Source organism: Gymnoscopelus microlampas (genome assembly GCF_963454915.1).
Source record: "Gymnoscopelus microlampas genome assembly, chromosome: 5".
Lineage (NCBI taxonomy): Eukaryota > Metazoa > Chordata > Actinopteri > Myctophiformes > Myctophidae > Gymnoscopelus > Gymnoscopelus microlampas.
In genome coordinates this window covers 51,127,490-51,139,912 of record NC_139942.1, presented here as the reverse complement: position 1 = coordinate 51,139,912, position 12,423 = coordinate 51,127,490, and the positions used below count along the sequence as shown (strand labels likewise).

At 42.4% G+C, this 12,423-nt stretch overlaps 1 protein-coding gene across 1 annotated transcript in view; it reads right to left on the bottom strand.

Moving 5' to 3' along the window:
- The window catches only part of ptprsb (protein tyrosine phosphatase receptor type Sb), a 186,417-nt gene that overhangs the window by 50,415 nt on the left and 123,579 nt on the right, over positions 1-12,423 (bottom strand). Inside the window, exons 14-17 of the mRNA XM_084056464.1 lie at positions 5,489-5,583; positions 4,341-4,594; positions 2,798-2,885; positions 1,628-1,846 (exon numbers count right to left, since the gene is read on the bottom strand). Of these exons, the coding sequence (XP_083912590.1) occupies positions 1,628-1,846; positions 2,798-2,885; positions 4,341-4,594; positions 5,489-5,583 (656 nt within the window). The remainder of the gene's footprint in view (positions 1-1,627; positions 1,847-2,797; positions 2,886-4,340; positions 4,595-5,488; positions 5,584-12,423) is intronic.

Sequence of the window (12,423 nt, the reverse complement as noted above, 5' to 3'; positions counted from 1 at the left end):
CGGACACGCCGTCCCTCTTTATTAGCCTGGGCGAAAGGAGACGAGCGGGGGGGTGGGGGGGGCGTTATTTATTGTCCACAGCTTTTTATTCATGTTTTTTTGGTTCCCTGTTCGCCGGGTGGTTTGACTGACATGTGTTGTTATTGTTGTAGCAGCGGTTGCGTTAGTGACGGCGATGTAAGGTGACAGACCTGTGTGTGTGTGTGTGTGTGTGTGTGCGCGCGTGCGCGTGCGTGTGCGTGTGTGTGTGTGTGTTACTTTTTTTTTCTTGGTTTTCTGCCTATATTTATAGAGTATTAGTGAAGATGGACAGGAAACAGGGAGAGACAGATGGAGAGAGACATGCAGTAAAGATCGTCGGGAACGGGACTCGAACCTACACTGTAGCCTAGGTGCCCGGACCGGCGCTTCACTACAATCATATGAAAACTTTAGTGACTAGTTACTTTGTACAAGTATTTTGAGAGCTTGTAGATCTGCTATTTTCAAAATATATCTTCTTTATACATTTTGAACTTGTCATATGGGACATTCTGCACAATGAGTACTTTTGTTACTTTTGAAGCCGATACTTTTGTAATTTTGCTCAAGTACATTTTGAATACAGGACGTCTACTTGTAATAGAATAGAGTATATCTACGTTGATTTATTGAAACTTTTACTCTATTTAGTTTTTACTCTTCTGGGGGTCCCTGGCATAAACACATTTTCAGATGGGGGCCCGTGGCCATATACATATCAATTTGGGGGTCCTTGGCAAGTTTGAGGACCACTGATATTCTTTGAGACACACATACGGGTATTTCGGGGCGTGGCCGAATCCACCATTACCTTTTCGGGTGAAACAACACAGCTTTCACCATTGGAATTGCATTGCGGAACGTACACATGGTTACATTTTATGGGCTTATTTCACCATAGCAACGCAACATATGGTGAAGTATAGCAGTGCAGGTCATAGCAAAAATCACCGATCTTGTGACAAATGAAACCGGGACCGCCAAATATTCTAAACGTTGCGCGATTCTGCCAATAATCATATTCTTTAAGACATCGGTTCTCAAAGTGGGGTCCGGGGACCCCCAGGGGTCCTTCAGGGGGTTCCAGGGGGTCCCCATCAAAATGTGTTAATATAGCGTCACAATAATTTTTATCTTTTATACTTTGGCTATTCAAAAATAGCAGATCTACAAGCTCATAGCGCGGCACCGAGTGCCGCACTATGAGCTTGTAGATCTGCTATTTTTGAAAAATCTTGAACATTTGTGTAAACCTTTGAATATATATATATTTTTAAGCAAACATTTGTCACTAAAATTTTGCTTCTCTGGGTCCCTGGAACAAAATATTTGAGATGGGGGTCCGCGGCCAAATACTTTATTTGTGGGGGTCCTTGACACGAAAAAGTTTGAGAACCACTGCTTTGAGACACACATCCAGGTTTTTGCCGGGTCAAACAAGGGAATCACGTGACGTTGATTCCCTTCCCCTATTGGCTCATACTAGGACATGACGGATGTGTAGGCACAGAATAGAATGGTGAACAGACATTGACAGTGAGAGTGGTTGCGGTGCGGTTGCGGTTGCGGTGCGGTTGCGGTTGCGGTGCGGTTGCGGTGGCGTTACCCCGGTGGTGGCGTTGAGCTCGGCCAGGATGAAGAAGACGTACTCCTGGCCCGGCTCCAGGGCCCGGTTCTCGAAGCCGCCGTAGTCCAGCTGGTCCCCCAGGGTGAAGAAGGCGGGCAGGGTGGCGGGCGTGAAGCGGGCCGTGATGTAGGCCCGCCGCAGGTCCACCGTCTTCTGCTGCCGACTGTCCCTCTGACGCTGGCTGATGTCCTTCAACAGCTGGACAGCACCGGAGAGGAGAGGGCAAGGTTATTAGTAGTTAGTAGTTAGTTAGTTAGTTAAGATAGTTAAACCAAAACTAACCAAATAACGAAAAAGAAAATTTTCGTTAACTGAACTAAAATGAAAACTACAATAAAATAAATAAACAATAACTGACTGAAACTGTATTGTGTGTTTACAAAATTAACTAAAACAAACTGTAAACTGTAAAATGATAGACAAAATGCCCTTAGTTTTCGTTTGTGGAAGGTTGGTGGTTCATCTGAATAACATTTTAAATGATATCTTTTGTTATGTTTTTATTACACAATACTTAACTTTTCAATCCTGCACCTGACACATAACCCAAAGTAAAATAAGAACTAGCAAATCCGCTCTAAAAACTAATTAAAACTAACTGAATTAGGAACAAAATATTCAAAACGAGCTAAAACTAAACTAAAATGAAGAATCCAAAACTATTGTAACTTGTAGATTGGCTATTTTTGAAAGATTTTGAACAAATTGTGAAAACTTTTGAAGACAAAAAAAAGAACTAATGGTAAAATGGGACATTCTGCATGATAAGTAGCCTACTTTTAGTACTTTGAGTATACTTTGATGCCAGTACGTATGCATTAAAGTAAGTAAAACATTTGAATACAGTACTTTTACTCACAACAGAGTATTTCTACATTGTGACATTGCCACACAAATCTGACTACTTCTTCCACCACTGCGGTCAGAGACATAAAAAGAAAGGAGAAAAAAAAGCCAGATGTCTCAATAACCATGACGAATAGTTGAAACGTTGACATTTAACCAGCAAAGGGTAAACGCTGCCTCTAGTTTTTTTTTAGGCAGTGGGAATGATGTTAGTGTTTATACTGTAAGGTCCTGGGCTCCCTGCAGACAGACAGACAAACAGACAGACAGAGAGGTGGTTATATGATGATATGTGTCTCTCACCTCTTCCAGGTCCATCTCGTCCGGGCTCTTCAGATGTCTGATGACTCCCCTGGCCTTCCTGAGAGGGACCACTACCACGTATACGTTCCTGAAGGGGGGGGCCACAGCAAACAAAAAAAACTACTTTATAACCCATTCAATGCGGGGAACACATTTCTGTCATTTTGTCAAGATTTCTTTGGCTATTCAAAAAAATAGCAGATCTACAAGCTCATAGCGCGGCACCGAGTGCCACGCTACGAGCTTGTAGATCTGCTATTTTTTTTTTTATCGTGAACATTAAGTGGAAATCTTTGAACGTATATTTTTTCAAAGCGAACATTTGTAACTGTCAAATGTCTCATTTTTTCTGAAAAACATATTGTTGCTGGGTGCTCAAACCTTGTCTTGTCAAGGACCCCCAAAAACGATATGTTTTTGTCCCCCCGAGTTCCATCAAAATATGTTGTACCAGGGACCCCCCCAGATGCAAAGATTTAAGTTAAAAATGTTTTAAAAAAAAAATATATATATATTCAAAGATTTGCACAAATGTTCACGTTTAAAAAAAAATAGCAGATCTACAAGCTCATAGCGCGGCACTCGGTGCCGCGCTATGAGCTTGTAAATCTGCTATTCTTGAATAGCCAAAGTATAAGAATAATGGTTAAAACTAAGCGACACAGATGTGTTCCCGGATTGAATGGGTTAACAGCTGTCCAGGTCCAAAGTGACAGGAGCCAGGGAAATTATTTTCAAATGTCTCCTCCTCTCCTCTCCCCGGCTTGTCGAGGAGCCGGCGGAGGCATTTTTTTGTGTCTTGTTAGAGGGGCTAGTGTCCACAGGAATATGTTTTATGAGAGGAGAAGTGCTTTGGACATCATGTCCAGAGAGTTCGCACTGAGCCTTATTGATGTTCATTCCGACCTATCACACCAGAATTCGTGAAAAGAGATGTCCAAGAGATGAGCCAATAAAAAGGCTTTCTGTGGACACAAGGCCCCCAAGCCATCCTGGTTAGAGACTTTTGGACTCATGGAATTATTGTTTGTATTTGTAGTGAAGTCACAAGAAGACGTCCTCAACCACAAACATTTCAACTCTGATTATAAATATTATGCAATATACTTAACTAGTTTCAAATGATACAAATATTGATAAGAAAGCATTTTGGACTATAGTATGGACGAATTATTTAATATTTTAACCCTAATATCCTATATTTTAGCTGCTATTTTTTAAAGCAAATGTTCCCCCCAGAATAGGCATAATGGGGTTCAAGAGGTTAAAGGGATAGTTCACCCAAATAATTACTTTTTTTCTATCGATTAGTCACCCCATGGAGACTTGAATTCATGGACCGGTAGGAGACACAAAGGAGACTCTTTGTGTCTCCTACCGGAACCTTTGCCGGTCATCAAAATATTGGCTTAGGAATGCGACAAAAAAATAATAATCCATGAATTCAAGTCTCCATGGGGTGACTAATCGATAGCAAAAAAAGTCATTTTGGGGGTGAACTATCCCTTTAAGTACAAACCCTCTGGGGTTGTGTGAGTCTTACTTGACAGGACTCCGGGTCTCCAGCGAGGGCAGGATGATGGTGACGGTGGTCTCGGTGTCTCGGGTGTGGTCTATCTCGGGCCGGCGGATGGTGATGGGCGGGGAGGTCTTGGCGTGGATGCGGTGGCGCAGCCCCCCCATGTTGCCCTCGGGGGAGGTGATCTTGAAGTCGTAGCTGGTGTCCGGCTGCAGGTTGGGGATGACCGCCTTGCGGAGCCGCGCGTCCACCTCCATCTTCTGGCGGTTGTACTCCACCTGGGTGAGGAACAACAACTAATCAACCACACTTGTTGCCATATTTTACGAGAGAAATAAGCAACCAGGTCTATGAAAACAAGCCCAAAAGAAGCGACTCGGCTATATGAGCACTTTAAACTGCGGACACATACATATCATTTTGGGTGGTCCTTGACATGAAAAAAGTTTGAAATCACTGATATTATATATTTTTTTATTTATTTATTATACGTTTTTTTAAAACCAAAAAATCTGTTAGAATTTAGAAGACATTTGTAGAATCCCCAGAAGCAAAGATTTGAGTTACAAATGCTCGCTTAAAATATATATACATTCAAAGATTTGCACAAATATTCAAACATTTAAAAAAAATATGAGCTTGTAGATCTGCTATTTTTGAATAGCCCAAAGAATAAAATAATGGTTATAGCAAAAAAAAGAAAAAAAAAGAATACAGATATATGCGTTCCCGGATCGATTGTGTTAATGTATTCTTCGCGCTATGGGGCCAAATGTAAGAACGCTATGGGGCCAAATGTAAGAACGCTATGGGGCCAAATGTAAGAACTCTATGGGACCAAATGTAAGAACGCTATGGGGCCAAATGTAAGAACGCTATGGGGCCAAATGTAAGAACTCTATGGGACCAAATGTAAGAACGCTATGGGGCCAAATGTAAGAACGCTATGGGGCCAAATGTAAGAACGCTATGGGGCCAAACGTAAGAACGCTATGGGGCCAAATGTAAGAACGCTATGGGGCCAAATGTAAGAACGTTATGGGGCCAAATGTAAGAACGCTATGGGGCCAAATGTAAGAACGCTATGGGGCCAAATGTAAGAACGCTATGGGGCCAAATGTAAGAACGCTATGGGGCCAAATGTAAGAACGTTATGGGGCTAAATGACGTACGGTGAAGCGATAGGGGTAGGTGGTCTCCGGGAACTCCCAGGTGAGCAGGACGCTGGTCTTGGTGGCCAGGTTGACGGAGAAGTTCCTCGGCACGTCTGGTGAAAAGGAACCAAACAGACATCATCAGTTATACTCTCACAAACAGTTGTTAGTTTATAGTATCTTCACACCATCATCAGTGCCTCTTGCTCTGCAGCAGCAGCAGCCCTGCCAACTGAAAGAATCATAGCGTGTTATGGCTGTTAGTGAGGATGAGGAGGTGACCAGGAGTGTGAAGAAGAGTGGGAGGAAGGAGGAGGAGCCAGAAGACAAAACATAGAAAACAAAGACAGACTGCGAGAAGAAGAACAGGCCACATGCCACTATAGTGTCAGGTGTCCCAAGTCAGCATGTCAAGCGGACATTTTGGTGTGGGCGCCACGTGCATCTTCAGAGCATGTTTTATTTTAAAAGGTTGAGAATCGCCGGTCTTGTTGAAAGCCAAAAAAACCTACCTGTAGATCCGCGGTCGTCGGTACATCTGGACTTAAGACTCTTAAGCACTTACCTTCTCCTTCATAGACAGATGGGTTCCATTCCCCCATGAACCCTTTTACCTGCATATCGGGGGGGGATTGGGTTGTGTGATAAGAAGCAGCCAGTGGCCTTGATGCACAGACATCCATTATGCATTCAGCCTGTTTGCTCCCAGCTGATTGGTTGGTTGGCTGGTTGGTGAGGGGTGGGTGCTGGTGGGGGAGGAGGGGTGGGAGTGAAGGAGCATTCTGTGGCGATAAAAGAAGGTTAGCCAATGGAATACAACCACCCTAATGACTACTAACCATGGAGTGTACCGACTAGACCTCTAGACCTACAGCACATACAGTATATAAACAGAGCTGCTACCTTTAACTCTTTCATTGCCACACTTATTTCAGACTGTGTCGTCCCAGTGCCACGAAAAATGTGCATTTTTCCTGTTTATTTTTTAACATTGAAGTGAATGGAGCAGCAATTTTTTGTATAGCGTTATCTCCTAGTTCCTTTGAGATAAACAAAAAAAAAACAAGACAAAAAAATATATATATATTTAAAAAATAATAATAATTAAAAAAAAACATTATAATTATAATTTAGTAATTTCCGTCCGTGGCCATGATAGCCATAGTACATCGGACGGGAATTCCCGTTTTTGGCAATAAAAGAGTTAAACACATCTTAAATCAAAGCCTTTTTGTGTATACTATTTAAATAACTTTGAGAAAATATGCTGCTATTTGTCCCAAAGTGACTGCAACATATTGATGCTACCGTCTCAAAAAGCCCTGTATATATAGCATGTATATAACGATGCAATGTGACATAGCTCTGTTTAACACAATGCTGTACCCTCCTCAGGGTTGCATTGCACATCAAGGGACGGCCTTGCACGCCCTGCAAGAACCTATTTGACCAGGAGGAGCACGGCGCAGGCACACGCATAGATTTAAAACTACTTTAAATTCACACCTCAACAAAGTTTACAAAGGCTCCCGACTCACACACCAGGTGAATTAACATAGGAATGAGCCTAGAGATGCATATCAATTGTCCATTGTGTGACCTGCAGTGTAGGTGTTAAGCGACGTGTGCGTGGCGTCATTAAAATAGAGTGTAACCACGTTCCAATTCAGCAATGCAACACTGCCCCTCCTCCAACTGTACATACTTTCCCCGTTTTCAACTGTTTTTATGATATTCTGACGCTTGCTCTGGCAATGTCAATGTATCTTTTCTCATGCCAATAAAGCTCCTTTGAATTTGAATTGAATTGGGAGAGAAGCTCTGTCTCCTTTGGACTTGCATCAATGTTGGAATAAATCTGTAAGAACCTGGTCCAGAGAGTTAATGTATTGTTCTATTCAGAGGTGGAAGAAGCACTCAGGTTTTTTTTACTTAAAGGACGACTTCACCCATTTTCAACCTATCTTCATATAATTGGTCCTCACTAATGCTGGCCTGAGGCCCAGAGGCCTACCTGTCTCCAGGGCCAGGGTCTGGCAGACCAGCGCTGGGCTTAAGGGCCCGGGCCCTGCCTTGGTGTGGGCCCTGAGCCGCACCTGGTACACCGTGCTGTGGTTCAGGCCCCGGATGGTGAAGCTGGTCTGGCTGGCCGCTAGCGCCACCTGCTGCAAGGGGGGAAAACCAAATAAAGACAACTAATATTAAAAAATACATATTTCAGTTAATTGGAAAAAAAAATACTAAATTAAAATAAAAAAACAATAATTAAACTGTGTGTGTTTATTAAACTAACTACAATTGTAGAGACAATGTCCTTGGCTTTAGTCTTGTCCATATGTCATACATAAGTCTATTTGAGGTGGATATGAAATCTTACATTCTAATATTTTTAGATGTCAAAAACTGAAAATCTTAAAGAATAGCAAGAATCTCCAATCTTCAGCTAGTTTTGCTATATTTCTGAACTCGTCTCGCCCCCAAACACCCCATATATTACAATATAAAACAAAAAATGACACTAAAGCTAATCAAAACTAAACTAAAACTGAGCCTTTTCAAAAATAAATAAACCAAACCAGCAAAACCACTTTAAAAACGAGTCAAAACGTAACCAATTTTTTTTTTTAAATAAAATAAAAATGTCACAACGAAATAAAAATGAAACAAAACTATATGAAAAATACCAAACCTTAGCAGGGAGGGTGGATGAGGCGGTCAGATTCAGGACAGTGGAGGTCTTGTTGGGTGAGGCGGTCGGACCAGGGACCTTGGAGGACATGTTGGCTGAGGAGGCGGTCGGGCGCGGGACAGAGGAGGTCTTGTTGGGTGTCATCATGTTGGGTGTCACTGGGACAGTGGAGGACTTGTTGGGTGCCCTTGTGTTGGGTGCCATCGTGTTGGGTGTCACTGGGACAGGGGAGGACGTGTTGGGTGCCATCGTGTTGGGTGTCAGTGGGACAGGGGAGGTGTTGATGGGTGCCATCATGGCGCGTCGGTACACCAGCGTGTACTCCGTGATGAGTCCGTTGCACTCCTCCGCCACCGGGGGCAGCCACGAGAGCTGCAGGGAGCAGCACGAGGCGTTGACGGGGTCCCGTATCCTGGGGTAGCCCGAGGGAGGCAGCTCGGGCAGCTCCACTTCCTGCCGCGCCGCGGCGCCGTAGCCTGCGCGGCTCTGAGCAGAGAGGGTGAAGGTGTAGACGGAGCCCCGGGAGAGGTTAGAGACCGTGTAGGACCTCTCTACAGCTGTCAGGTCCACCGTGGTGGGGGTGGTGTTGTTGGTGGAGGAGGAGTTCTTCAGGCCATACTGTAGCCGGTAGCTCTGGATCTCCAGTGGAGGACCCTGGCTGTCTGCATGGGCTGGTGGTAGGAGATGATGCTGTATTACATCATTTTTCATCCCAATTGACCCTTTGTCCCGCCCATGGTCTTACGCTACTTTGAACATTTTTTTAAGTATAAAATGATTAAGTATATGGCCTGTTTTTGGCCATAGCAGATTATGTTGATTATCGTTAACAGTCATTTCTAAGGACTAGAGTTTTACAATTACTTTTTTCATTTTATTATTATTATTTTCTTTTACATAATGGCCGTATCAGTCACAAGTAAATGTCTGGTATTTAGACTTTTACAATTTACTCCAGTAAAAGTACAAAAGTGTTGGCATCAAAATTTACTTAAAGTACCAAAAGTAAAAGTACTCTTTATGAAGAATGTCCCATTTCACAAGCTCAATATGTATACACATCTTTTGAAAATAGTATTTAACACTTGGGGTGCCAAAACCATATATGTACGGTTTTGCAAAAAGTGACGTGAGTGCCAAAACCGGGAATCTACGTGAAATCAATCTTTTTGTTTTTTTCGTTTTTTTTTATTGATCCAAGCGTTAGCCAGGACCATCCACCATCGTGCACGCATATATTGTTTACAATCGGGTGCTCGTCGTGGAGTCTGCAGCTGTAAACAGTGTAGCGTTACAAACGGTGAGATCTCTGGCACTCAACATCACTTTTCTAATACAACTCTGGCACCGAATGTGTGAAGGCTAAAGTGGTTAATGAATGTTCTGTAATAATAATCAAAATCTACAAAGTAACTAGTAACTAAAGTTTTCAAATAATTGTAGTGGAGTAGGAGTACAATATTTGCCTCTGAGATGTAGTGGAGTAGAGGTAAAAGTATTGAAAACTGGAAATACTCCAGTTAAGTAAAAATACCACAAAATTGTACTTATCAATCAATCGTCAACAAAAAATGATCGTCATGGTGACAGTCCTACCTGGTGGAGGAGTCCAGCCAATCAGCACTGACGGATGGGATCCTGGCTGCAGCCTGAGAGACGGGAGGCCGGGGACTGCAAACCAAACGGAAACAAGTGTCTTCAGCAACAAAATCAATGAGCTGATAATTAAAAAGCTTGAGAAACAAACTTTAGATGGTTGTTTACAGTGACTACACAGGTTTCCTAAGGCAGCTTTTTTTTACAAGATCAATGGCCCGAGTGAGCGTGTTTGTAACTACGTCCAGCCAATGAACTGTAGACTTGGCAACGGCATACAGCAAACTGCTTCTTAGCTCCAGACCCAATTGAAATTAGACATTTGATCCTGGACCGAAATGAGTGAAAATAGCAGCTCACCATGGTGGAAAAAATACTCACATTTATTACTTAAGTAAAAGTATCTATTTATCAAATGTAGATATGCTCACCCATGCCCAGTGTGGTCACCAGCCTGGCCTTGCTGTGCACGCCGTCTCCCTTGGTGCTGTATGCCGCCACAGACACAGAGTACACCGTCTCTGCTCTCAGATCTCCTACGATCATCTCCTGGAGATGAACAACACATCAAAGACATGTTAAAGGTATAGTGCATCCAAGATTTTCATTGTGTCTCCTACCGGAACCGAAAAAAAAATCCATGAATTCAAGTCTCCATGGGGTGAGTAATCGATAGAAAATATGTCATTTTGGGGGTGAATTATCCCTTTAAGGTGCAGTAGGGCAACACATAAGGGACTTGAATTATTGACAAAACATGCATGTACAGTACAGTACAGCACTGTGCAGGAATTGTTCATATTTATCAGGATCACACACAAAAACGCTCAAGAGATTATCTTCACTGTGGGCCCTTGAGTGCAAATGTGTGTGTAAATTGAGTGCAATGTGTTTGGAAATATCATCTGCTATTTGTATGTAAATATCATCTGCTATTTGTATGTAAATATCTTCTGATATTTGCATACTAGTCCATATCAAGACAACAATGTCAGTTGCATATTTAATCATCTGTAAATGAATTAATCCATTGAGACCTGGAACGCATACGTGTCACTTTTTGATTTGAGCTGAAAAGCATTATTTTACACTTTGGCTATTCAAAAATAGCAGATCTACAAGCTCATAGCGCGGCACCGAGTGCCGCACTACGAGCTTGTATATCTGCTATTTTTGAAAAATCGTGAAAATGTGTGCAAATCTTTGAATATATATATATTTAAAGCAAACATTTTTTAACTAAAATTTGCTTCTGGGGGTCCCTGGAACAAAACATTTTGAGATGGGGGTTCGCGGCCAAATGCATATAATTTTGGGGGTTCTTGACATGAAAAAGATTGAGCACCACTGATATAGAAACATACGTTTTTCAGAAAACTGTTGGGATTTAGGAGACATGTAGATTCGGCTTCAGGTCTTAATGGGTTAAAATGAGAAGTTATGAAAAGGCGACAGTGTGCAGGTAGCAGACTAGGATTGTACCGTGAAGACGTTCTGTAGCGAGTGAAGGACGTTGCTAGCTGTACATACTGTATTGACTGTACTTGATAAACTATTGACCTATGGAATGTACATGGTAAATGTGTTGCATTCAAAACCAGCTCTGTCTGCAAAGCTCTGGAAGCCTCTCTACTGTTAAATGTGAGATTAAATGTATATTGATGATATAAGTGTGCTTGTACTTGTTTACATGGAGCTTGGGTGAGTTTAGCACCCAAAAAAAGCATCGCTAACAAATCGCGCGCAGAGGTTTGGGCGTGACTGCTCTCTCTAAAACTGGCCACAGCAGCACGACGTCTGGTCAATGCGTTTCAATGAGTGTGCGTGTGGAAAACAAAAACGTTTTCCCCTCCCAGAGCGGAGTAGAGCATGCGTGCAATGAGAACGGCAACATCAGCGTCCGTGAGCTTAACCCATTAAGACCGGGAAAGAATCTGTGTCATTTTTTGATTCCTTTGGCTATTCAAAAATAGCAGATATACAAGCTCATAGCGCGGCACCGAGTGCCGCGCTACGAGCTTGTAGATCTGCTATTTTTTTTTAAATCATGATTTTTTTTTGCAAATCTTTGAATATATATATTTTTTTTTTTAAGGCGAACATTTTTTACTCAAATCTTTGCTTCTGGGGGGTCCCTGAAACAACATATTGGAGGTCCGAGGCCAAATACATATCATTTTGGGGGTCCTTGACATGAAAAGGTTTTTTCAAAAAACTGTTAGGATTTGAAAGACATTTGTAGAATCCCCAGAAGCAAAGATTTGAGTTACAAATGATGCTTCAAATATATATATATATATATATTCAAAGTTTTGCACACATTTTCACGATTTTTCAAAAATAGCAGATCTACAAGCTCATAGCGCGGCACTCGGTGCCGCGCTATGAGCTTGTATATCTGCTATTTTTGAATAGCCAAAGAAATCTAAAAATGACCCACGGATGTGTTCCCAGTCTTAATGGGTTAAATGCTTGCATGCCTGGTGGGTTTCAAGTGTAACACTGTGTGTGTTGCGTTGTGTTGTGTTGAACTGCCTGCAGTGTGTTGTAACAGTGTGTGTTGTTGTGTGTTGTCTCCAGCAGAGTGTTGTGTACTCACATACTGAGTGGAGTCATCCTCCTCCATCTGAACCAACAGACCGGACACACCCCACAGGCACAGAGAGAG